The 27,392-nt window shown below is 44.8% G+C and overlaps 1 protein-coding gene across 2 annotated transcripts; it reads left to right on the top strand.

The window, feature by feature from the left end:
- The first annotated feature begins 408 nt into the window (after positions 1–408).
- Positions 409–22,224, top strand: LOC119402101 (uncharacterized). 2 transcript variants are annotated; one of them, XM_037669207.2, is made up of 5 exons: positions 409–579; positions 6,279–6,415; positions 6,484–6,551; positions 11,367–11,450; positions 21,865–22,224. In XM_037669207.2, the coding sequence occupies exons 1-5, from the start codon at positions 472–474 to the stop codon at positions 22,014–22,016; spliced, it is 549 nt and encodes a 182-aa protein (XP_037525135.1). In that variant the 5' UTR covers positions 409–471; the 3' UTR covers positions 22,017–22,224. The 2 variants fall into 2 exon arrangements, with proteins under 2 accessions (XP_037525135.1, XP_049274453.1); XM_049418496.1 differs by having other exon boundaries at positions 21,844–22,224.
- The last annotated feature ends 5,168 nt before the right edge of the window (positions 22,225–27,392 follow it).

Genomic DNA, 27,392 nt, shown 5'->3' with positions numbered 1-27,392 from the left:
ACTGGCAACTGCTGTTGTGCTTTGAGTAGTACTTGCTGTTGCTATGCGTGATTTCGCCTCTAAGTTTACACTTTAAATAATAGCTTCGCTTCTCTGCTGCGCCAACATGAAAAAATCCTTGATGAAAAATGTTTTGCAGTGACGTTGCGCCTACCCACACTTGTTATGATTCTAAAAACAGGAACGTTCTTGCGTCGTCTTTGCCCGAGGAGTCCTTGCCATTGTTATTGACACATTGTGTTTTTAGCAGTCGACCCACATATATATATATATATGCTATACACTGCTTTTCTGCATAAAGGGGCCCCTGGAAAACCATATCTCAAAAATGAGAACGGGAAACCTAGTGTCACGCACAAAAATAAAAAAAATGCCAATAAGAAACTGGGTTCGCGTTTCCCTTTTAGTAGGTGTATATAAGGGTATCTCAAAGGCAGCCCAGCTACACCGAGATTCCATACCGCGAGCACCATGCTAAAGCAGGTTTATGCCGCTCTCATTTTTACTGCCTTAATCACTGTTTATGATGCCCAACGCTTCAACTTCACCCGCTTTGTGCTTAATTATAATGTTACGAAGGTATGTTCACCTTGTATATACATATATATTTATATACGTGTATATGACCTCAGGCAAGACCATTTTGATTGCATTGAAACAAGACAGAAATGGGAATGCGCGTCGGTTTACATTTATGCCATATTAACTGTGCATGAAATCAAATATAATTCGGGTGACGATTACGTTATTCGTCGTACTGCTGGGGGACCGGTGAATTTTGTCATATTGTGTCATTTTAAATTGACCGTGAAACGTTTTTGACAATATCGTACAACCGCACTGAGCCGTTAAAGCAAGTCCTAAGAATACTTTGCTGACCGATTTAAGCTCTTTGGTCCAACTCTGTAATTGCGATTATTTAAGCATTCGAATCGCTACAGATGGCAGTGGTTCAGTCGAACGAGTTTGCAACTTCCCGCGTCCATTCTACGTAGCATTGTTTCATGCCACGTAGCACCGGGCGAGCGATCTGATTGGACGTGTCCAGTATACGTCACTCAACCTCCGGTGGACAGCGAGCTTCGTGTGTTTGTGTTACAACGTGCTTTCTCGGACACCCTTAATTACCCTAACTACGCTGTGTACCGCATATCCAGCGATTGGTGACATTTAAAGCTGAGGCATAGCGTAAGGCTTGTAAGGCATCTGGCTAGCGGAGCCGCTTCAGCTCGTCGCTGTGTCGGGCTCTCACTGTTCGATCAACGCCTGGATCGACGCTTCACACACGAAGACAGAAGCACATTGCCCGAGTTTACGCTGCTCGGTGATGATTCTGAAATACTTTTTGTTTGCCGGCATGCCTTCGCAGATCGAGTGTTCGCGTCTTGCGCGCAATCTTAATAAAACGATCTACAATAATCGGGACGCATCTCGAACAATGAGGCGCGGTTTGCGCTCAGCGTTGCTGACAGTCTTTGTGGGCGAAAAACGAATACAGCAAAAGTTATAATAAGAAACGCCCGTGGCAATATTTTGCTGCGTAAATCATGAAGCAGGTGGCGTGCAGAACGTTTCTGTTGTCTCTATATAATTAAACTATTAGGAAATTCTCCGTGCCTCTCTTTTTGTGGTGGTTATGAGACTGCTACTGCAAATTGTTTTGTACGTGGTGTTAAGGGAAGTGGAGAGGACGTTTAATATCTGTCGCCGTTTACATTATTGACAACAGCATCACACATGGCTATCTCTAGGACAGGCACAAATAAATGAGAAAGTGCCTGTGACCGATCTAACAAACTCGGTGCGATTTGTTTCATTTTGATCAACGTTTTTTGCGGAAACCTTACAAAGAAGAAACTGAAGACAGTGACGAAAGACGTACAAAACGCATGAGCGCGAACAATTTTTAATACGTAGATGAACATGATATATATACAGTGTCAAACGCGTGCGCAGAGCTACCTTAGGTACCGACGCCCCTTATCCTCGTTTATTAGCTCAGTTTCGGTTTGGCTGAGCGCTATCGATGGCGCGTTTACACACGCGCCCCCTGCTGCCGTTTTTATAGTGTACGCGGCTTCGACGACCTCCCTTTTCGTCTGCTTGTTCGACCTGTGCACAATCTTAAAGAAAACACACACACACACACACACACACACACACACACACACACACACACACACACACACACACACACACACACACACACACACACACACACACACACACACACACACACACACACACACACAGAGGAAACAGTGTCGTATTGACGGCAAAAAGAGAAATATATATATATATATATATATATATATATATATATATATATATATATATATATATATAATCAGCCTGTATACGCTCACTGCAGGGCAAAGCCTCTCCCATGTTGCGCCAATCAACCCGGTCCTGTGCTTTCTGCTGCCACGTTATACCTACAAACTTCTTAATCTCATCTACCCACCTAATTTTCTGTCACCCCCTCACGCGTTTGCCATCTCTTGGAATACAGTCAGTTACCCTTAATGACCACCGGTTATCCCGCCGACGTGCTACGTGCCCGGCCCGTATTCATTTGTTCTTCTTGATTTCAACTATTATATCCATAACCCCCGTTTGTTCACTGACGCACTCTGCTATCTTCCTGACTCTTAAGGGGTATTCAGACGGGGGAGGAATGCTCGGGGGAGACGGGGGGGTTGCGGATCACGTGACCACGACGTCACGGATTAGCGAGTGGGCGTGACCCCCCCGCGCCTCCTCGGAGGAGACGGGGACGTTTTCCCCGAAAGGACAAACAATCCCCCGGCGGTGGGGGATGTGGCGGAATTTCTGGCTCTTGTTTGGCCACATTGTTGCACTTGCTCCTGCAGAGAGCGGCAGTGGGTGTCCAGTCTGCAGTTGGGGTCATCTGTAGCTGGGGTCATCGTCGTCAGCAGCTGGTGAAACGGGCGGTACAAGCCACAGGAGTAGTCTGGTAACACTGGTCTCCCCCTCCGTTCGCCCCGTCCGTGTGAGTGGGGGGCATTTGTGGCGACTTCTCCTCGCGAGTTGACGTCACTAGGCTCCGCCTTTACCCCCCGAGCATTTCTCCTCCGTCTGAATACCCCTTTAAGGTCACACCTATCATTTTCTTTTCCATCGCTCGCTGCGTCGTCCTCAATTTAATTTGAACCCTCTTTGTAAATCTCCAGGTTCCTGATCCGTAGGTTAGTAGCGGTAAGATGCAGCTGTTATATACCTTCCTCTTGATGGATAGTGGTAGACTACCATTCATGATTTGGTAATGCTTGCCGAATGAACCCCATCCCATCCATATTCTGCTAGTTACGTCACTCTGATGGTTCGGCTCCGCGGTTACTACCTGTCCTAAGTAGGCTACACACACACACACACCCATATATATATATATATATATATATATATATATATCTTTAAAAGTACCTTATAGGCCCTTGGAGGCATTGCGTAAGGGGGCCTGTAATGTGTGTATATACCGGCTGTCCCAGCTATCTTTAGCCAAAGGTTAAAAATACAATATTAGAGGCAGGCGAAGGAAATCAGTCGCAAATTGGTGGGCTTTGTAATTAATTTTGTTAAGTAGGATTATTTAACTAAATTGCTAAATATAGTCTTCAGGCAAGAAATGCGACTTGCAAAGTTGGAGAGCGTCTTCAGAAACCGCCATTGCATTATTTGCGATAACTAACGTCTCACGTATACCATTTTTTCCAAGTTGCAAAGAAAGCCCACGAAATACAAAAATAACCACGTGACTAGTGCATTCGCGCGCAGCGAACGGGCTGCTCACAGCCGTGGTTTGAGCGAACTAAATCAGCTGCTGCCGCGACTCGCCGGCTCCGTTGCAGCGGTAGGCCGATAAGTTAACGATGGTTTCTTGGACCGTGCTCGCTACAACTTGCACCGTCACACTCGCCAAATGGCGCGCGTGACGCGCCAGTTGACGCCACCGAGGGGCCAGCGCGCGTGACGGAGGAAGAAAGCAGTGTTAGAGGCCAGTGGCTCGTGATATCGACAGACTCCGCATTCGCTCTCTTTCGTCCTCATTCGCTGTATCGGTTACGCCACCGACGCCAATGCCAACGGCGACGCCGCTCAACGTAGGAGCGAGCGCCCATGAGCTGCACCCTAACAGGGACTTTCATTACTCTGAGACAACTCAACGACACGGTTTCCGCGTCGGTGTTAGAGAATGATAAACGTTGATGCAGCCCAATAGGGAGCAAGGCGCAGCGTCAGCGATAAATGAAGTGACCAGAAGTTTCATGGGGCAGAGAGAGGGAGAGAGAGGGAGAGATAACAACTTTGAATGAAATTCGCGGAGAGGATAGCCTAATTTCTCGCCTAGCTTGCTACTTTAGGTGTCGGGTGATGACTATGATATCTACAATGATCACATATACGCACAAATAATTGCTGCTACTTTCGCAACGTGAAACCATCTATATCACACCCGGAAGGCCGGGTGAGTGAGTGAGTGAGTGAGTGAGTGAGTGAGTGAGTGAGTGAGTGAGTGAGTGAGTGAGTGAGTGAGTGAGTGAGTGAGTGAGTGAGTGAGTGAGTGAGTGAGTGAGTGAGCGTTTGAGTGAAACTCCTCTAATTGGAGAAGCAAAACGGAAAGGCGAGCAGCTGGTACTGGTTCATACTTTGTAATAAAAGCGCTAACGCGACAGGTGTTGTGCCCTTTCTTGTCCCTGTCGTGTTAGCTCTTTTAATAGATAATTTTATTCGGTCCAAAATAGACGCGATTATGCTCCACTTCACCCGGCTCGGCCCTGATGATCTTCGATACTGGCAAAAACTCCTTCGTTCGCCTCCGCGGTACAGTGGTTACGGTGCTTGGTTACTGACACGAAGGTTGCGGGTTCGATCCCAGCCGCGGCGGCGCATTCTGATGCAAGCGAAATTCTAGAGACACGTGTTCTGTGCGATGTCAGTGCACGTTAAAGAACACCAGATGGTCAAAATTTTCATAGCCCTCCACTACAGCGTGCCTCACAATCATACCGTGGTTTGGCACGTAAAACGCCAGATATTATTAGTAGTAAGAAATTTTTCTGTCCGCGCTCAAACCACCTGCTAGCCACATGACGTCACAAAACTTCCAAGACTAGCGGCGTCAGGGTGGCTTGTAGAAAAAACGCAAGGCGTTAATTTGCTGAAAAACAGCCTTGTCAGGTCTTGTTCCGATCGTATTAAAAGATAGCCCTGTACCGATTATTTGGGAAATGGCTACTCAAAGGAACTTCTAATAATGAATTTAGTTATGTATAATAAATATTTTAACCGATAATATAATGCGGTCTATTTCTCTGTACGCGTGTACAACAACGCTCTGCTAATTCTAATTTTGTCCGAGGAAGCATTCTTTTGTGCCTTGTCGCAAGCCTCCGCTATGTTTGGAGCCATCATGTAATAGGCAGATAAGTAGATTAATTGAAGGCACCTACCCCGCACATCGTGCTGGGGCACGGAAGACGACATTCATCCTGACGCAGGTTTATTGTTATCAAAATTCGTAGCATACGTACGCGACTGACGTGTTCGAAAAAATCCCAGGTCAGCTCTTGTTTTGCCAGTGCATTGCTGACTGTGACCGCCGCAGAAATGGGGGGGGGGGGGGTCTCAGCCCCTTCTACTTTCGACAGTGGATGTGTCACAGACCCCCTTGTCCCCCCCCCCCGGTAGATACGCGTGTTCACGCCAGTGCCTAGATTAGATCTTTTTTCGGAAAAAAGACCACATACAAACCTCATGTATGGTGAGAAACACGTTAACCTGACAGAAGAGAAGAATGGCAGCAGGCGTCATCCATGTGAATTGCGTAACGAGTGGCTGGTTCAGAGCTTCCCACGCATTACAAAGGGCTCAGCCATGATTCTTCAATGTCCTCGTCATCATCCACCACAGCAACGACGAAGCGTGCAGCTAGGCAAGCGCGCATATTCCCTTAGAAACGCGTCGTGGGTGCTTGGCTACTTCGTAAAATGAAATAACTTATTGACTAGGGAATACCTCGACACTTCAGTTGAAGTAAGCACCCTAAGAGATTTTACAGCGGCCTCCATGAAGGCCGCACCGCCAGCACATTCCCAAATGTGCTGCGAGTTCCGCGCTGATCTGGTGTTATCTCTTTCTGTTATTGACTGTCGATATGGTAAGTTGTAGGTACGCGTCTCTTGTGCTAATGATATCCGAAAAATACATCCAAGAAAAATGACGATTTACTGCGCTGCGACTTTTTTCTCACGTTTCAGTTTATGAACACAACAATGGAAATATGGACGTACAATACCACAAGCACGTCACATCGCGAGTGTCTTGTGGATAATGTGGTTAATATAACAACCGAAGAGGTGTTCTTCAACAGATCCTATAGGGAAAGCGGAAACTGGTAAGGTTCACTCGCCAAATAGCGAAGGAGCTTCGTCGTACCTTTAATTACCTTTCTCCACCGAATAGGAGCCAGTCTCTCAAGAAAGGAACGTTTGAAGCAAAGGACCCAAGTTTGATGATTGTTGGCCCTCCAGGTACGTGATGGATAATAACGAGTTTCACTGATCAGTGTATTTCTTGTTTCCGCGTTAATCTTATGGTGCCAGTACTGCCAAGTGACCCGTAACTGACCTAACAATGCACGATGCGCACAGACAATTGCACTACATGTCGTATGGGGGCTCGACCCGTAGACTGCACTGGCCTTAAAGGACAGCTTATTGTCTGACGTAACGTCGGCCCTCACGTTACAGCACAGACGTCACTTTTGTCAAAACGAAATGTAAGCAGCGTTCATTGGCGTATGCCTGCGGGGAAGAGCAACGCTAAACTATTGAATTCAATTGAAGTTTATTTGTCCTGAATTCTTACAGGATCGGGAGCAGAGGCTAAAGGCTATATAGCCTGACATGGGGCCTCTGCTCCTAAATACAGTTTGGCACGCAGGTCGCTGAGCATCTCAATCTGTCGTAGGTGTTTTCAGAAATAAAACAATAACACAAGCAAATATAGCATGATTTTCTTACACAATTTGAGAGAAAATATAATAAAAAAACATCACAAAAGCTTCATCAATACACAAAGTGAAATAAAGCACAAGAAAAGAAACTGCCACGCATAACTCAAATTTATAGATAGGATGTAAGAAATCAAGCATAGAAACTTTAATAAGCATACTCAATATCATGGTTCATTAGGATGGACTTGATAATGGTGTTCTAAGGTATGGAATTGAAATCTATGAGACCGTGTAAACGATTTAACATTGTGGGTATTTGATACTGAACGTGTTGCTTGCCATAATTTGTCCTTAATGCTGGGATTTTCCGGCGTCGCTGACGCATGGTATAATGAGTATTGTAAGGCGGGTTCTGAAGACACTGTGGCTTGTTTTGTGTAACCCATTGCAGAAGTTTGAAATGATACAGTTTAGTTACCGTTAGTATTGCGTATTTTTCAAAGAGTGGCTTAGTTTTCAAGTCCCTGATAATAACATGGTACTGCTCGGATGCTCGCAAAACTCTTTTTTGAAGAACTAGTAATTTTTGATAGTTTGTTTGTGTAGTAGTAACCCATACCAAGATACCGTATGTCGTTTTAGAGTAGAAAATAGCATAATATAATTCCATTTGTAACCACTTTGGCAAGACTGGGCTGAGCTTACATAAACATCCAACGGTTTTACTGAGTTCTACCATTAGTTTTTCTATATGTATGTTTCATGTCAAGCCTTCAGAAAACCATACACCTAGAAACTTCTGGCTGGTGACTTGCTCTATCTCTTTGCCCTCAAATAAAACAGTCGAACTAGAGTTACGCGGCTTATTAGGTGGGGCAAATACAATGTATTTCGTTTTACTAACATTTAGTTGCAGTTTATTCAAACTAAGATTAGCGGACAGCTTTTGTGGGTAGTTATTAACCTGCTGTTCAAGCTCTAGAATGGATGTGCCGCTGAAGAATATGTCAGTGTCATCAGCATACATTATTAACTTGGGAGAACATGGGATATCACAAAGGTTTTTCGATGGTTTGTTGAGTCATAGAAGTACCTATGTAATAATTGATGCGCTACGTAAAATCGCCAAACATAACGAATGGCATGGGTTTCTGTTCTTTAGTACGCACAAACCGTCTTTAAGGTTTAAAATGTACTGATGGGCTAGATGGTGAGCCATGATTTTCGAATAGGCAGCGCACAAAAGGGCAGCGAACACGTACACAGAAAGACGCAAACACAAGCGCTGTACTGCAACTGGTGATTTATTGTCGAAAGACCCGGCCTATGTATGTGAACACGCACATGCGCTCTGACAGCAGTGAATACGATGAGGACCGAAAAAACCTGAGGAAACCGCACGAATAAAGGCACAACAAAAAACAACAGAAAAAAACAAAAAAAGAAACACGTGGTTCTGTAAAAAATTTACCACACAGTATGTGGTTACATACCAAGGTATCGGCGCGCTTTATAGAGCATTGCGTGTTCACATACATAAGCTGGGTCTTTCGACAAAGACCGGCTGTCTTTCGACAGCCGGTCTTCGACCAGTTGCAGTACAGCGCTTGTGTTTGCGTCTTTTTTAAAGACGATAGTCTTTCTTGGGATACTTAAACGAAGAAAGTTTGGTCTGTCTTTCTGATTGTCGGCACGTCACTCGATTCAGCCACTCGGCCAAAGTTGAACCACTTGCCCAAGGGCCAGCCATCTTGAACGGCTGACTAGGTTCATACTTGTGTACATTGTCGATCAAAAAGCAAACATTACGCATATCTAAGGCGCAACATCACTAGGCAAGTATGAGGTGGTGTGTTCCTTTAATAAAAAATGCATACATACGTAATTCTAAAGACCCTAGTTTCTTAAGCTGCGCTGAAACTTGCCTTCCTCCGTGCCCGCTACACCAGCTCATTGTTGTGTTTCGGTTTCGGTTCTGTATTGCACTGTACGAATGCCATGGGGCGCCGCTATGGCATTCCTGTTTTACACAGGCGACGTGTAAATAAAAGAGTGTGTGGAGAGTACTCGTTGAGTGCGGACGTTTCTTCTGCTTCAGCGCTTCGCGCCAAACCGCGTGTTCGGGCTGGCTGGCGTCCCCGCCGGTCGCGTTGGTCACCGCCGGTCTTCGCCTGCTGCTGCGCCGGGACAACCAGCCCGCAACACAGCACTCATGTTTCCCGACGTATTGCCAAATGGCGTCCTTATCTTACGCAGCGCCTCTTCTATCGTCTTTAGACGACATTTGCAGCGAAGCACGCAGATACGCGGCCAATTTTTGTGTACGTGTTCGTTGCCCTTTTGTGCGCTGCCTATTCGTCTTTAAGGATTTCATTGTCTATTTTTGGTGTCCTAGGTTGATATAGACTGTGTATCGCCTGTGGCGCCTACCCGCATACCATGGGCTGTGGACTGTGAGAAAAGGTTTGAGGACGTGTGCACAGGCATTTCATGTTATTCATGTCATATCCTGTCAATCACATTCGTCATGCGCTCGTACCCTCCCATGCCAACTTTGATATATATGAAAGAAGGCAACCAGGAAAGCACCGCTGACGTAGTCGGACAGACAGACAGACAGACAGACAGACAGACAGACAGACAGACAGACAGACAGACAGACAGATAGATAGATAGATAGATAGATAGATAGATAGATAGATAGATAGATAGATAGATAGATAGATAGATAGATAGATAGATAGATAGATAGATAGATAGATAGATACGGTGAAACTGCGTTTGAGGACTGAAGAAATGCTTTCAATTTAACATGACATATGTCTGCTGAGTACATCATAAAACCCTTTCCCACAGTCACATGTGGCGCATAGCCGCATGCCGCGGCCCGTAGTATACGGGAATTGCTCCACAGCTGATCCACAGTCTATTTCAATGCAGGACAGTGAAAAATAATGAGACACTTTCCGCGGAATATATAAGAGATACACACAATTTATTACATTTGGTGATTTTAATGTAGCACACAAATGCTTACATGTATGCCCCAATGTCGGAACAAGCTATTATAGAGCGTTGCTCGTCTCTGCAGGAATGCGCCAACGAGCACTGCTTTAACTTGGTTTCGATAAACGTGACGTTTTTGCTGCACCTTAAGTGCCATTGCTATGTCAGATAATGAGCTACCCTTAAGACGCCAGTGTAGCCAACGTGCCTGGTAAATCAAATATTTGAACGCAACTACTCATATTACACAAGTATGTTGATACCATCGTAACAGTTGGCTCAAAATGTGGCATAAGCAACTCCTCGCTGACGGCTCCGCGTGAAATCGATTCCCACAATATGTAGGATCTGCCGAAGTCTTCAATCTGATCATTACGAATTTATCCAAATTGTCGGACGCACTTCCTTAATTAAACCTGTACTGCCTGGCTCTTTCCGGGAATATGCGCTACCAACGCCTGTGCAGTTATTGCGATAGCAACTGTTTGCATACTCTCGGCCGGTTTGTGCCATCAGTGCACAAGAAGCATATAACAAGAAAAAAAATTGGAGGACGCTTGAGCTTCGCCTACAAGAGCAGAACGCGATAGCGTAATCGGGCTCCGTGCGCATCGCCTTCTCAAGTGCTAGCCTAGCTTTGGTTCTCGGTGCATAACTCAACCGTGCCGTAAGGAAACGAATGACTGTGCGCGTAACATTGGCCGTCTCAAACTATCCTAGAATGCCTACTGCAAGTACAGTTGCGAAGTGCCCACTACGCCATAATTCTTCGTTTTGCGAATCTTCGAAGGGCCCACTACACGTCCGGAAGCTTACACTCGAATCTATGCAGCTGCTCACTTTGTTGATGCTTTTGCAGCTGATGATTCAATTCAATTCGATTCAATGTTTATTTATCTTTCAAATAAAGAAAGCAGCGTAGCGGGTATTTAGCAAGTGTACTTGTACTAGTGGCCCCAAGATAGTTTACAACGAGCTCTAGGAAGGCCGCTTTTCCAGCTTTCGCTGTGACTCTGGCGCGTGTTCGGAGCAGGCCTGGCGACTTCTTCAGAAAGCCTTCCTGGAGTCGCCTGCGCTTTTTCCTTTTTTATGTCTTCATTTAGGAAATAATGATTAGGCTCGCCATAAAGCGCACTTTTTATCGGCGCGCGCAGGTGAAACGTTTAGATTAACGAAAAAGTCGACATTTATATCCAACAGAGACACTTAGTGGTATTATTTGGCTATATGCTTGAACCAGCAATAAATTTTGCAAGTTCACTTTGTCTCGTGACCTCTTAGTTCAGGTTCTTTGCATGTTAAAGTGTCTAAGAGTGGATCTCGCTCAGCATGTTCAGACGAATGATGTAATGCGATTGAAACTTAGTATATTTTATACATTCAGATATGATGGCGGACGACTCTGAGACGCTGGAGTATGCAGACAACAACTACACGTGCGGAATCTTCCGCGTACGGGCTGCTTTCAGTATGTATAAGATTATTTCTACTGAACAGGCACAACTGCACAATGGATGACGCGAGACATGCCACTCATACACATGCGCTGATTAGTGAGTGGGCTTCATTTAAAGCGTGAGACACAGAGATGACCCAAGTGCACAATATTACTTATTACTAACGTGGGTCTCGAGCAAGAAAGAACAAATCTAAACATTCTCCATGTCACTGATGGTAGAAAATGACGATATTATGAGACTATTATATTGAACATGCATTCGAGATTGTTTGCTTGACATACTTTACAATAACTAATGGTTGGCTGGAGGAAATGGCTGTCTTTTAACAGCTTTTAACAGTCTACAATCCTTTGTTTCTACAGCAAGGACCATAACTCACCCGTACATATGAATATAGCAGTAGAGACGTGCTTACACACATGGAAGAAGGAGAAACTAGAAGGGAGCGTCACGTGATTCCACTAGCTTCGGCAAGCCAACCTCCTCTGATGCCGCCCGTACCTAAAAATTCGGCAGACCCCACGTCCCGTGGGCGTCGATATTATGCGAAGCATGCGGCGGGTAGGTGACTGTGGTGTAAGTTTTTTACTTAGCGACACGTTACAGAACTACGCTAAAGATATGTATAAATTTTATACGCACACATATATATATGTTGAGGAGCCGTATATGTGTTATATAACCAGTTATTTACGGTTGGGTAACGCTGCCAATGGTAACGTGGGTATTACCAACACCAGAAGCGGTAAGCTGGTATGTAGTCCTTATACGTGTCCCGAGAACGCACGCACGTTTCACGAACCCGTGTGCATGTGTGCAAGAAGGTCTTGACAGTTCTTGAACAAGGGCATCATCACCGTGATCAGTGAGCACCAGCAGCTGGTCATGACTTGTTATAGGATCCGGTCGTGATCGTGGGGACGAGGGGTCCATGTGTAGTGAAGTATCTGGTTTAGTAGAGCTGTTGGAATTTGTAGATGCCTCGGTCATTGTGTCGACAAATTGTCTGTCGACAGAGCCGGCGACATGTCGGAACCTGAAGCCACCCTTCGTGTTGGTGAGGTATGGGCACCGTGCACACGTTAGGAGCAGCCACTGCCGCGCGCTGCCTCCAGTGCCAAAGCGGCCACGGCAGCTGACTTGGCGGGATAAGGGAGCAGACGACGCAGGCGGCGGCAAGCCACTGCGCCGTGTTTAGTGCTTCGCTTGAGGCGTTTTCTTTCCCGTTTGTTTCGAAAAGACGTCAAATTGTTAGCAGCTGTCAGAGAACGTAGCGTTAGCGCGTGTGCTTCTTTTCGCCAGACCTCGTGTATCCTTAGGCGAACGCGGCAACATAAAATGCATGAGTTGGGGGAAGACAACGGAGGTGACGAGCCCGTTGAGCGAAACTGCGCACTTGTAACGCGGGCCGCCTCGCTCACTAAACAATCACAGCTTATCACCCTCAAGCTAGCGCGGCAGCGAACTGAGCGGCAGCTTGAAACTGGCGATACCAGCAATTGCACTGTCATGGCCGCTGAATGAATAAACGTTTTCCACCTCCGTGAACCTGTAGCGCTCAGGAAATATGGATGGATTGCATGCTGGGTGCGCCTCTTGGCATTTCCTACAAAGTGCCTGCTGCATATTCTGCTGTACAGCCCGGGTGTCCAATTAGACCAATCGTTGCTCACTCTAAGAAAAAAAAGAGTCAAAAGAGGGTCACGGCCGCGTGAATCTCTTCGGGTGTCCATTTGACCCCTTTTGGAAGGTACAGGCAGAGAAAGAGAGTTCGCAATTCGACTGGAGTCACGGGACTCTCCTGAAGCGCGTTTCGATTGGCGGCGCCGCCGCATACGCCATACATATCGCGCGCTTGCCCTTTGGCGCCGTTGTGGCGCGTTGGCTCGACGACAGAGGCGAGGCAACGCGCCACAACGGCGCCGGGGTGGCGTGCCGCCGGTGCCGCTACCGCCGCTACTGTTTTCCTCTCTGTCTCCTCGTTGGTTGCGCGGGTTGTGTGTCTGTTCATGCGCGTCTGCGGTGGTGTTGGTGTTGACGCCGGCTCCGTGCACGAAGTGACGCGGTGACGCCGTGACGCTTGGAGGACGGAATATTCCTGGAGCTGCGGACAGGAACAACGGGCGCCATTTAACGGTGAGTGTACTGCTTTCGTAGGTACTAATTATACAGCTTTAGCTTGGCGTCTGCAGCAGCTCTGCGGAAGTTATCTGCCAGCCATTTCCAACAGCAGCCTGTGTCCGCAGGGCTGTTGCGGATGCCCAACTAAAGCTGTCAGTTAACGAGTTGCCACCGCTATGCGCGTTGCTGTGCAAGCTCTCTTATATTATCAAGGGTCATTTTTTGCTGGTCGCACGTTGTGTCTGCGCTACTGAATGTGCAAGATGTCGTTTTGAGATGCATTTTAGTCTACTTCATAACATTTCCATCGACCTTGAGTGTGTGGCGTGCTTCGGCGCGTGGGAACGTGAAAAAAAAATGCCTGTGTACAGAACGCTCAGACGCACTATATATAATGGTTTTTGTTGGCTTAAAGACGGTAGTTTGAGGTGCAGATATAGTACGGTGCTTCCAGAACGTACGCGGTAGTCATTCAAGTTGGACACGCTTCACCGGTAAAGTGAAAAAGCTCTAGACTTTCGACGGCGCACGTTGGTGCGGCCGCGGCCGTGCACTCTTCCCTCGTTTCTGTTTGCTGTTTTTGTGATTTGCATACACTGCGATGACGTTGGGCGTTATTACAGAATCGAGTGAGTGTGCGTGATTGTGGGAGCTATGTGCGGTAATTCTAGCATATGACATGTCTGATCTCGACGTCAAAAAACTTGGTTCCTGACCATGCCTGTGTGCATTTGTTATTTTGTTAGCCTTTATTATGTCTGTGTGAACCACTTATTGTGTAGGTTTTGCAAACCTTTATTGCAATTTCATTTGCTCATCATAATATCACGTTCTTATTTTCAGATGCCGTTTTTCATGGTGCTCACGCTGAACAGGAGCGACAACCTAGCAAGCCACAAGTCTGATGTCTCCAGCCGTCACCACTTCTTGATTTATTCTTAATCATAAAAATAAATATGGAAACATGATGCCAATTTCTGCTGTTTATTTAGCACCATATGACACTGTGCGTATCACAGTCACACATTTTAGTTGGCTATACTCATACAAGCATGTAAATGAGGAATACCTTAACTTCTTAATTGGAAATCACTGACCATCTTTTCGCGCTTTCTATATAACTTTGCTAGAAAATATGTGTTGTTTTGACGAGTTTTATTAAAATAATGCTAAAACTGAACTATTCTTTTTTTTACAGTCGCTGGGCTTCAGAACGGCAAGTATTATTCGACTTGCTTAAAATGAATACTCCACTATTTTCAATAGTAGTCGCGCAAAAGTAGAGCAAGGGTCAAAGGAATAGCTTAAAATAGTTGTGGAGTCGCTTGATGCTTCGGTGTGGCTCACTTGACCCCCGTAGGAGTGTTACCGACAAGAGTCGTCTGACTCCCTATAAGTGGTAACGTGATCCTTCGGCTGAGAGTCTTTCCACTCTTCCTAGAGGGTCAGGGAACTCTCCTAGAGCGAGCCGACCCTGACCTACCAAGAGAGTCACCGTGACTATTTAAAGAGAGTCCTATACGTGGCAAGTCAGAACTCTCCGAAAAGAGTCACGCATACTCTTTTTTTTCTTAGAGTGCTGTAGTGCAATGTAGCGTCCATAAATTCGCACTCGCAAAGAAAAAAAAAATACCCGTCTATTCACAAAACTCCCTTTTGTCGTCGGAACAAGTGCGATTTAGCGTTCACGCCGACTCCGCTCGTATTCCCTAAATGGAAACCGGTAAAAACGCGTGCCCGGAGTATTCCTGTAGGTGTTATTGCACACAACAACGTAACAATTATTCCTGGAGTTCGGCATTCTTACGAACAGCGCAAACGACACAAAATGAACTGCCCGCGAAAATACCTCGCGCTGTAACAGCGGGAGCGTGCAGCGAGCAGGGGTGCAAGCGCAGAGCGATGTTTTATGCTATATCATTCTTATCGCACACCACCTGCGGCTAACTGATTGCTTTGATAACGCGGACGGACCCTCGCTCTGGTCACTGGCCAAGCGCCAAAAGCACGAGAAGTATAGCCATCGTAAAAGGCATCGTTCCTCGATTTCACCCCATTGCAAGCGCGTGAGAGCATGCCGAAAAATCTGCGGTTTTGCCGCTAGGGACGCCTTCGCTCGGGTAGCGGAGTTACGTCTGCACGCGATGCTGGTAGGCCTGGATAGCGCTACGTAGACCAACATCAGTGGATGGTGTTTGTCGTATTCGTAGACCACCTGGGCGTATGTGGCCTACGTAGCGTAGTCTACAAAGCGGCTGTCAATCAATCTGGCATCATCCTCGGTCAGCATGAGGCCATTGCCCAGCGTCGTAAGAAGTGAAGAGGACACTGCGTCGTTCTGGTGGACGAAGTGCACCTTACGGTGCGGTGATGTGGATATCTTATGTAACTTTCATTAATGTATTCCTCCGGGGTCGAGCGTTGCTTGAATATAGCTTGCTGAATAATAGAAATACAAACATAATGTTTATTAGACTGCTATAACAGCGGAGCCAACACTGGAACTACAGACGTTAATCTGATATGACGCCTGTATAGTAGGAGTACACATCGTAGGAGTATCACGTAGTGTTTATTGCTTTCTTGTAAAATTAGATAGCCAGCACCACAACCACAATTGACGTTGCACTGATATTACGCCTGCGTAGTCTGTTTTTCCAAACCAGTTTATAGACCTGGCGTGGCTCAGTGGTAGAATACCTGATTGCCACGCAGAATTCTCGGAATCGATTCCTGCTGGGGTCCTAATTTTGATTCTTTCCATTCGTTGAGTGTACGCTGCCGATGTTGGTTTTGCTTAACGCTCTAGCATTTAATTTACCAATGTCTGTTCTCGCCGTTCCAGGGCAGATATAAACTGTCAATCACCTGTAGCGCATACCCGTACACCGCGGCCCGTGGTAAACGGGTATGTGCCAAACGTGTCTAGTGGAAAGGGTTTGACGACGTACGCGACAGGACTTTAACGTTATTCTTGTCATGACCCGGCAATCATATTCATCAAATCCTCTTACCCTCCCATGCAAATTTTGGTCTACACCAAGTTAAGGAGGCGATCATGAGAGCACCCAGACCTAGGCGGCTAGATAGATAGATAGATACGTAGATAGAAACGCTCAAAGTGCCAGAGGTTCGCTAAGAAATGCTTCGCATTTAATAGTGTGTGGTGCCTCCTGGGTAGGATTGGGCCCCACAGCGCCAGGAGCTGCCATAGCCGCATCGAGCCAACCGATAGCGGCTCTTGCCTATCACATGAACGGGGCATATTTCTCTCAAATGTTTGATGACTGGGCTTCAAGATTGTCATTGACGCTCCCTCCCAGATATTTCTTCTTCCATGCTTAGACATCGTTGAATGAAAGCAATGCAACAACGAGAGATACAGAAAAAATGGGATTTTCTGAACGAATGGTAATAACTTAACAGTGTTGGCATTATGTAATTAAGGCATTAAAGAAAGAAGGGGGATTGATCGAGAGAGAGAGAACAACTTTATTGTGGTCCGTTACAGACGTGGGGAAGAGCGTCCCCCGCGCCCACCCGGCTATTCCCACGTGGGGGCCGACAGGTCTAGCCTATGGGCCCTGTCGCGGGCGTATCGGACGGCTAGGGTTTGGTCTTTCGCGGCTTCGGGCTGTGCAGCATGGCTTCACATCTGGGCTTGCTGTAAATCGGGCCTAGCGACCCGCACTCCAAGAGCATGTGAGCTAGGGTAGCGAGCGACCTCCTGACCACATGCGGTGCAGGAAGCGTCAGGGTAATTATGCGGGTAGACTTCGTTAAGGTATGCGAGTGATGGATACGAGTGTGTCTGCAATGATCGTAACGAGACCGCCTGAGCTCTGTTGAGTTTGGGGTGAGGAGGCGGAAACTCTCTTCTGGCCATGTAATAATATTTGGGGACCTCGTTGTACGTGCTTGGAGAATTTTTGATCGAAGGCTCGTTTCTTTTGTTGAACGCAACCTAACGAAACCAACAGACAATGAAGCTAAGAAAGTTATGGGAGACATTACTTGTGTGGTTTAACTGTAGAGTAGTAATAATGACATAAATGGAAAGAAATTAAAGAGGATGAAAAATCAACTTGCCTCACGTAGGGACTGAACCGCAGGTAGGGCTCGCCCTCTAGGTGGCGAGCGCTCAGTTGGAATCGCGAACGCAAACGAAATCCATACGGGTTTCTCAGTCACAATGTACCAGGGCTGGGCAGTATCGCGATACAAGAGTATCGCGATAGTATTTCAGAGATACTTTTGAGTATCTGTATTTCTGTATCGAGATACATTTGAAAAATGTATTTGTATCTCAGTAGTGAAATACATTTACGATGTATCGCCTGTATCGCGATACTATGCAGGACACGGGTATCTCGTTACATTGTTTTTTTGTGTCGGAAATGAGTTGAGGCGTGTTTCTAATGGGGGAATGACGTTTTTTTTTCTTTTTTGTGCCAAGACAAGCAAAGGCGCGCCGCCGGTCTCCGACAGATAGGGCAGCGATGGTTTCCCCTCAAGCACAGAATGGTCCATTGGTAAAGTGCGCGACGCCGCAGACGGCAGAATCGCGGAGGCAGTGTTGTCGGCCTCTGCCGACGAAAGTCGCTGTCTCTCAAGGTCAATGCAGCACGCCTAATTTTTTTCGGGTGGCAAGCCATTACTTCGCGACCCCCCGCGCGGATACCGCCTTGGAACAGGCTTTGCAATGCTTCGCGTGCGTTCAGTTTCCAAAGCGGTGGCACTTCCAAAAGCAGTTCCCGTAGTCGCGGCGGAAGTGACTAGAAGATGGCTATCTTTGACGCGCTTTCAGCCACCTCTCCAATGTCAGGGTGCGTTCCTAATTGATTACATGCGTGAAACGGTCTTTTGTGGTAGCAGGCTCCCCCACCGCCGGAGCCGACTTCGCCTGTTGCGGCTTTTTGAAATGGGTGCTGGTAGCGTCGGTGGTGGTGAAAGCTTCATTGAAGCCGACAGGGTCAGACGGCTGAGGATTCCAAAGATGGGGACCCACTTCGGATTCTGAACAGTCAGAACAACCCAAGTGAGGGCGGAAGTGTTTCGGTATCTAGATGACCCGAGAAGAGATATCACCACGCTTCAGGGCAATCTGGCTATGAAGGCGGTATTTATTCACTATAACACGAATTTGTGCTCGCCTTCAGCGGTAGACAGACTTTCTTTCTTTCGTGAGTCTTGTGCTGAGGCTGAACCGACGCTGTTAGAAGACAGCCTATTTGAGAAGCCTACACAGCAACCTTCTCAGCAAAGCAGATCTTCAAAATAAATGTGCCTTTTCTCAATTCAGTGGTGTTCATTAGTGATCCGAGTGATTTGCTTAAAGTGTGCTTTTTCTAGCATAGCTTAGTTTGTTCGCCAAGTATGTCGATATCGGTGTCCAAACCTCTTTACTGTTGCTGTGAAATAGTGTATTGTTATTGCAATTGATACTTGTAATTATATCATTATTACTAATTATGTACTTTGTCCCCCCCTCCCCTGCAATGTCTTAATGGCGCTGAGGGTACTGTAATAAATAAATAAACGAACTGAACGTTTCGATGCGCTGTAACTTTAATTACAACATTATGCTGCACTAATAGGTGTCTGCGTAGTATGAGCATCCTTGAATTAAAAAAAAAGTATTCCAGTATTTGTATCGCTGTAACTGTATTCCGGAATACTTTTTTCGTCTTAGTGCAAAAGTATCTCCGAAATATCCCGTTACGTTAAAGGCAAATGTATCTCAGTATCTGTATTTTAGGCTTCCAATTCATGTATTTCGATATCTGTATTCCGGAATACTTTTGTGAGTATCTCTGCCCAGCCCTGCAATGTACTTTAGTTGAAGAGCGAAGCTCCCTATTTTACTAAATTTTTGTCAACTGAGAAGCTACGTTTCCCAGAAACCTGCGCTGATTTCTTTCGCAGATTCATGCTGCGAACGGACGGATGACAGTTTTTCCTCTTTTAATGAATGCCTGTATATTGCCGTTCGAGAGTTTGCACACATCGGCAATTATCTTCAGGGATTTCCGCACAGATTTTTCCTTTTCCATTTTTTTTTCATATGTGGTGCAACATCTCAAAACCATTACTGCGTTGTTGGGACCTAATTAAAACTGACGAGTGAACGCCACAAAAAACTAAAATCGCGTAACTGCGAATGGCTCCACATAGTGAGACGCGCCCAGTTTATCTGACCACCTGGGGTCATTTAACATGGGTTCAGCGCGCGGAACCAGGACATTTTTTCATTACGCCGGCATTGCGGGTTGTGACTACCGCGGCAAGGACTTCAACCCGCCACTAAGTCTCACGACGTCATGCCTAGCAAAAGGCCAGCATAACTATATCGCCACTGCAGCGGGTATTTTCTATATTTCGTTACCTTATGTCGAGCACTTCTGCATGATATATGAAACAGGACTCTGGTAAAGGAGTACCTATCACGTCACACTGAAAAGAGCTATTAGATTATCGGTCTAACGTGATCAAAGCCGTGAACTGATTATGAAGTTCTTCGCAATGTATAAATTTTTAAATGCGAATGCATTTCTTAGTCGGGCTATGTCAAGCGTACGGCGTTGTCCGCGTGCCTCTCCGATCTCACTCCCTCTCCCATAGCAACAGCTGGGAGCGCGCGCGCTTATCCTCGCCCCTAGCAACCGGAGCAGGTGGTGCGGGCGGAGTAGCGGAGAGTGAGAGGAGAGGAGGAACGCGCTCTGGCGTGTGAGGGCGCTCGCATCGCCGGAGCTCGGCGGAGCTCCCACGTATGTGGAGAGAGTGTAGGAGAGGGTAGGTGCAGTGCTTCGCCGCTCCTTCTCTCGCCGTTCGCTCTCTCTCCTCCCTGCGCCACCGCCTCAATGCAGTGCGTTTGAAACGCGTTTGTGCTGCATTGAAGGCGGTGGCAACATCCCTGAGGTGATTACGAACGCACGTAGGAAGCGTTCGTTGAAAGAGGCGCCCAAAAGGGAGACACTCGAGCGCGTCGATGTGTCCAGCTTTACGCCATTAAAATTACTACGCCGTGTACTCTCGGCGCAAGAAATGCATTCGCATTTCCTCACGATTCCCTTCGGGGAGGTGGGGGCATTTTTTTTTCGACTTGACTTTCTTTGCCACCTACCTATAGTTAAATACACGAGTGATATTAAAATTGCCTCCAATGAAATGCGGCCGCGTCAGTCAGGCTCGAACATGCCTTGTCATTTCAGAAACGCCACGCATTAGGCAATTAATTAGGCGGTGCGTCAGCTAAAAACGAGTGAGTTAAAATCATAGAATTTTCTGGGTGGTTTTTCATGAACTTCTTTTTCAAACAAACAAAAAGAGTACAGTGTGAGGACGCGTGACGAACGTACCAGCGCTGGCTAAAAACTTCATACATAGCACAGAAAATAGCTGTGGTCATGTTTTAAAGCGTTTTGGGGCTTTTCAATTGTCCTATTTTTTGTGCAGAAAACATTATCTTGATAATAATCTGCCCATCTTTCCCGTTTTTGCATATCCGGCTCTGTCGCCTTCGCTGTCCGACATGTTCAACGGTAACCAACCAGCCATTAGAAGAATTATTAATTTTTATCATTATCATTATCATCATCACCCTAAGCCTCACTACGTCTACTGCAGGGTGAAGGCTTCGCCCATGATTCGCCAATCAATCTGGTCCTGTGCCTGCTGCGGCCGCGTCATCCCAGCAAACTTCTTAATCTTATCTGCCCACTGAACTTTCTGGATCCCGTTCGTCGGCTTGCCTTCTCTTGAAATCCTGTCTGTTACTCTTAACGGCCAGCGGTTATCTTGCCTTCGCGCTACATGCCCTGTAAATGGCCATTCATTCTTGATTTCAGCTAAGAATTATCATTATCTACCAAGCTTAATGTACTAAGTGTCAATACTATTTTCAGGACGTGCTACAGCAGCAGTTTACCCATATTTACCCTCGTTTAAAATTGCAAGTTGTTACAATTTTGTAACCATCGAGATTGAGAAGAGCAATACCCTTGCGATGGCACCGGAAATCAAGTGCATTGCTGCAAAGATATAATACATTGCTGAAACTGAAATGAAGGCGTACACAGACTATGCGGTACAGACAGTACAAACTGCTTCTAACATATTTGGCAGGCAGGTATCATCTTGAATATAATGAAGTTTAGACAACTAGGGCCTCGTAAACTCTAAAATGTATTATTCCCCCAAATACTTAACCGTATACTTATCTGCGTCATTATTGCTTGAATATTTCTTTCGTGTTTATTTGATTTAAATGCATTCACTAAGACCTAAAAATCACACATCCAGGTCGTGGTGGGTGGTATGACCTAAGGTTTAAGACCAGTGGGAGACCAGCAAAACCAGAAAAACCGGGGCAGGAATGCTTGGACCGATTTCAAAAGACACACCCAGGAAGCCACCTCGTATACTACTACAACTGTACCAGTTTTCAAGGATAGATCTTAGGACGCTCACGCGGGCCACTCGTGAACCACGTCTGCTGGCGAAACCCAAATTATTATCAAAAATATGAATAGAGTGCAATTTCGTAGGGATGAAAAAATCACATGTACACTGTACCTTTATGGAAGTACTGTGAGATTTGTTCTCTCTCGGTACCTTGTTGCATTGTACTCACTCACTACTGACAATAAAACTGGTATCTAATTCTTGGCATTGAACTTCATTTCATGAATGGAAAGCCAACTTGAAAGGGTTCATTAGTCAAGTGAAGTGAAGTGAAGTGTTTTATTTTTCTTTACACAAACACACTTATACAATACCTGGACCGATAGCTAAGTAAGGCTAGTTTCCGGTCCAGTGTTTAAAAATGAAACAGACAGGTCAATTACACAGTTTACCAGAACGACATTCAATAGTATTCAATAATTAAAAGAAACCACATAATCCTCATAAACAAAATTTTTTCATACAGCACACCTACATTTGTCAATTTAGGTTCATTAGATATCCTGGTTTTCAATGAAAAAGTATTTACTAGAGAGCTTAAAGTTGCGTGCGGTTTTAACCTCTAGGGGTAGGGTGTTCCAAAATTTTTGTTCCGTTGAATTCAATTACTCTTTCGCCGTATATATTACAACACTTAGGTAAACTCAGATTGCCTTTTAGAGCGTGTCTCGTACTACGTGTCGGAAAAGAAAAGATGTCTCGAGAAATAGGAAAGTTGGTAGCCAAAATGTTGTTAACTGAAATTGATATTTTGTGATTGCATAGAGCCTTTACCGATAACACATGCTGAGTTTGGAAAATGTTACGAGTTATATTATTGCTGCTGTTTGGTCTACTAATTATTTTCAATGCCCTTTTCCGTTATGTTTGTAAAGGTTGTATGTATGTTTTGTAGGTCACGCCCCATGAATCTAAACAACAGCCAATATGGCTATGACAAAACGCGTAATAAAGGGTTTTCAGTATTTCTGGAGGGAAATACTGTGTTGCTCTTATGAGGTGATAACATCCGTATGCGACCTTCTTGCACACGTTTTGAATATGTTCTTCCCAATGTACATGTTGGTCAAATATGACACCCAGATATTTAATCGAGGTAACTTCTTGTATACGACAGTTGTTTAAGGCAATATTTATTTTATTGGTGTCTATGTTATTTCTCCTCGATCGAAAAACTACATATTTTGTTTTGTTGCTGTTCAAAGTTAATTTGTTTTTTACCAACCACGAGTAAATCCTTTCTAATTCAGCCGTTACATCCATTTGCAGTGCAGAGAGTGTGTCCCCTGTAAATAATAAAGCTGTATCATCTGCATACATTAGAGCATTTGAGCTATGGTGAGCAGCAGGGAGGTCATTAATGTACAATGAGAATAACACTGGTCCAAGCACGGATGTCTGTGGGACTCCGCTAGTGACTGTGCTCTATGTTGAGTAATAATCACCCATTACTACCATTTGTTTTCGTGAGAACAAATAGCTGGAAAAAGATTTGAGAGATTTATTTGTGATTCCGTAAGATTCTAGTTTTTGCAATAGTATAGAGTGAGAAACTGTATCAAAAGCTTTCTTAATATCTAAAAATATTCCTATAACTACTTTGTTTTGATGAAGTGCGGAATTTATTAAGCTGAAGTGTAAAAAAATCAAACGAAAAAACACGGAGTACGCATTAAGTGCGGCTATTTGAGTTTCTTTTAAATCAATTATGCATGTGCATATATGTGTTCATTTATATGTCTAAATGCTACACAGAGAAAAACCGCTTCGTCATTCTGAACAGGAGCCGAGAAATTAACGAAAAATCTTATAGGGTGGTCCATGAGAGAAACATTTTATTGAAAATTGCATTTTGCTAAAACGTCTTTGGGGCGTTTCTTGACTCTGTGGAGTTGTTCCTAGAAGGTCGAATATGTCCCACCAAAACATTTTTGGGACATTTCCAGGAGGTTTGTGGTTACTTGGGTTGTCGTCCACAGGCCACCGCTGGCTGCCTTGCCCGCCCAACACCTCCGCTCGAGAAGAGAACGTTCAGAAGTATTTTCTTTATTTATTCATTTTAATTAAAGGCAGCGTCGTGACTTGCGTTGATCGCTTTGTTCCTACTCGTATTAAGTAAACCCGTAAACAAAATCCCTGGATAACACGCAGCACTACCCATATGAAACGGCGTATTAAAAGATTGAGAAAAAGGAAAGAAAGGGCGACGGAAGTGGCAGCTATAAAAACCAAGTTGAAAAAAGCCTAATGAATTAAAAAAAAGTTCTTTGACAAAGCGCTTATCAACTTCCACAGAAGCTCACCATGAATTTCCGACGATACATCAGTGAAAGAAAGAAAATATTTGAGCAGATCGAGCACGAGGGGAGTATCCTGACAAAAGCTGAAGACTTAGCCGATACTTTTAACCGTTTCTTTCAGTCCGTGTTCACAATAGACCAAGGCAATAAGGTATGGGCATTCATCAGCAGTGATGCAACAACCGCCATGGAACCAGTTATTACCAACCATGAAGGTGTTTTTCAGTTACTGCTTGAGCTAGACGCGAAGAAAGGAAGCGGTCCGGATAATCTATCAATAGAGCTTCTCAGGGGATACGCCAAATGGGTTTCGCTTTATTTAGAAATAATATTTGTAAAATCTGTTGAGACGTGTTCACTTCCACAGGATTGGTGCAATGCAATAGTAATCCGGATTTTTAAAAACGGTAATCGTACGTTAGCAAAACATTACAGGCCCGTATCCTTGACGTTGCTTTCCTGTAAAGTCTAGACCATGTAATAGCAAACCATATTCTTAGTTCTCATGATTCTAACCAGTTACTTTGATCAAACCAACACGGGTTTAGGCACGGTCTTTCTACGGTCACACAATTAACAGAGGCACTCCACGATTTCTATACGAACATCGATGCCCTGCTGCAGACTGATGTAATTTGTGTCTATTTTAGGAAAGCCTTTGACAAGGTTTCTCGCCGTAAGTTACGTTTCAAGCTGGAAAGGAATAAGTGAAGAAGTATTTAAATAGATAGAGGTGTACTTATCTAGGAGTCAACAGGCTGCAGGGATTGAAAAATACACTTCAAGACCACTGCACGTGTACTCGGGGGTTCCCCAAGGACCCGTTTTAGGACCAATTCTTTTTTTGTTATTTGTTAATGATATGTGTTCAGTAGTTCAGGCTCCTAATAAAATTAAACTTTTTGCAGATGAGTGCTTGGTTTATTCTGCAGTAACTTGCGAAAGTGATCAAATTAATCTGAACAGGCGCTTGCAGGCATTATTTATTATTTATTTATTTACAAATACTGTCAATCCCTTGAGGGATTATAACAGGAAGGGCAAAAACAGTGATAAAGAAGTGAGTAAACAAATTACTGGCACACGTATATATACATATATATATATGAATCAGTAGTGTTCGTGCAAATATAACTACGAAAGTATGTACATTGTATGACATTCAAAATATGGTCACTATAGTCACAAATAACTTTTTTAGAATGTGAAACAAATCGCTTCAAGATAGAGTACGCAGATGTGTTTAGACAATATTTCACGCATGCGTATAGTTATACAAGGTTTGAGAGTAACAAGCGTACATCGATAATAAGTTACACATCCAAATAATAAGATAACCACGAACACCAAAAGGACGCGGTGAAGGAAAAGAAAAAAAAAAAAATCAGTGAAAAGCAAGATCATCTTCAATTTAGTACAGGAGAGTTAAGTCTGCAACGCTAGCAGGCTATTTTCCATCGAACAAGTGAACACATCCAAGGAGCAGCTGCTAGTGATGGCCTCGCTGATATCGTTCCACTCTCTTATCGCTAAAGGAAAGAATGAATTTTTAAAACAGTCGGTACGAAAAGGATATTCCTGGAGTGTTTGTGTGTGTTTATGTCGCGATGGCCGTGTTTCACTTCTGGAAATGTATCTGGAGATATCAATGTTAAACTGCTTATGCAGAAGCTGGTACAAAAGCTTAGAGCGGGCTAGTACTGATCGGTTTTGTAATGTTAGAATCCCAGCATTCTTGAGTAGTTCGGAGGGGGAGTCTGTTGGCTTATACTTATTATATATATACCTCAGCGCTTTCCTTTGGACGCCTTCTACTTTCTTAATTAGTTCTTTTGTGTATGGGGACCAAATCACATTTGCATACTCAAGGACTGACCTAACAAAGGTTTTATAGGCCAGGATTTTTATATCAGGTGGAACTAATCGGAGGTGCCTCCGAAGAAAGAAAAGTCGCTTCAACGCAGTAGATGTTGTGTTGTTGATATGGGAGTTCCATCTCAAGTCATGTGTTATTGTTAGCCCAAGGTATTTGTGTTCTTGAACGTGCTCTAGCGGGATGCCGTTGACGATGTATGAAAAGCTCGACTTAATTTTCTTCCGAGTTATTGATAGGACAGCAGATTTTTTAGTATTTATAGTCATCTGCCAAACGGTACACCAGTCTGACACTGCTTTTAAGTCATTATTTAATGCTATGTGGTCTTCATGCGAATTGATATTTCGATAAAGAATGCAGTCATCAGCAAATAGTCGAATATTTCCAGTAATTTTTGATGGTAGGTCGTTTATAAAAATTAAGAATAATATCGGAGCCAGAACGCTTCCTTGGGGTACCCCTGATGTTACCTGAGCTGTACGGGAGGTATGGCCATGCACTTCCACAAACTGGGTGCGGTTCGTTAGGTAGTCGCGAATCCACTGAACTATAGGGCCAGGGCCAAGTGTAATTTCAAGTTTGTTAATGAGTTTCTTGTGCGATACCCGATCGAACGCTTTCGAAAAGTCGAGCAGGATGAGGTCTGTTTGTTTCTGTTGATCGATGCTGAATGATAGGTCGTGTGTCAGTTCTAGTAACTGAGTGACAGTGGAAAGCCCTCTACGAAAGCCATGCTGATATGGTGATAATATAGCCTTATCTTCTAGAAAAGTGGTTATATGTTTGAGTATGATGTGTTCAAGAAGTTTGCAAATGGTGCTCGTAAGCGAAATCGGCCTAAAATTGGATGGGTCGTTTTTGCTGCCAGATTTATGTACTGGGATAACTTTAGCAGCCTTCCAATCGTTCGGGAGAACAGAAGACGATAACGACTTATTAAATATTATACAGAGGTACTTGGCCGTCCATTCTGCGTACCGTTTCAGAACCATGTTGGGTATTTTGTCCGGGCCCGATCCTTTTTTAGTGTCCAGCTTTAGGAGAAGGTTTAGCACTCCTTCCTCCGTAACGTTTAGGGGGCTAAGGATTTCGCTTGCAGTGACGTCATTTTCAGATGTTTTCCCGTCATCCAATGTAAATACAGAACAGAAAAAGTCATTTAGAGAATTCGCGCGATCTCTGTTAAATGC

This window comes from Rhipicephalus sanguineus, chromosome 8 (assembly GCF_013339695.2).
Source record: "Rhipicephalus sanguineus isolate Rsan-2018 chromosome 8, BIME_Rsan_1.4, whole genome shotgun sequence".
In the NCBI taxonomy this organism is placed as follows: Eukaryota; Metazoa; Arthropoda; class Arachnida; order Ixodida; family Ixodidae; genus Rhipicephalus; species Rhipicephalus sanguineus.
The sequence above is the reverse complement of the archived record's forward strand: the minus strand, read 5'-3'. Positions and strand labels throughout refer to the sequence as shown.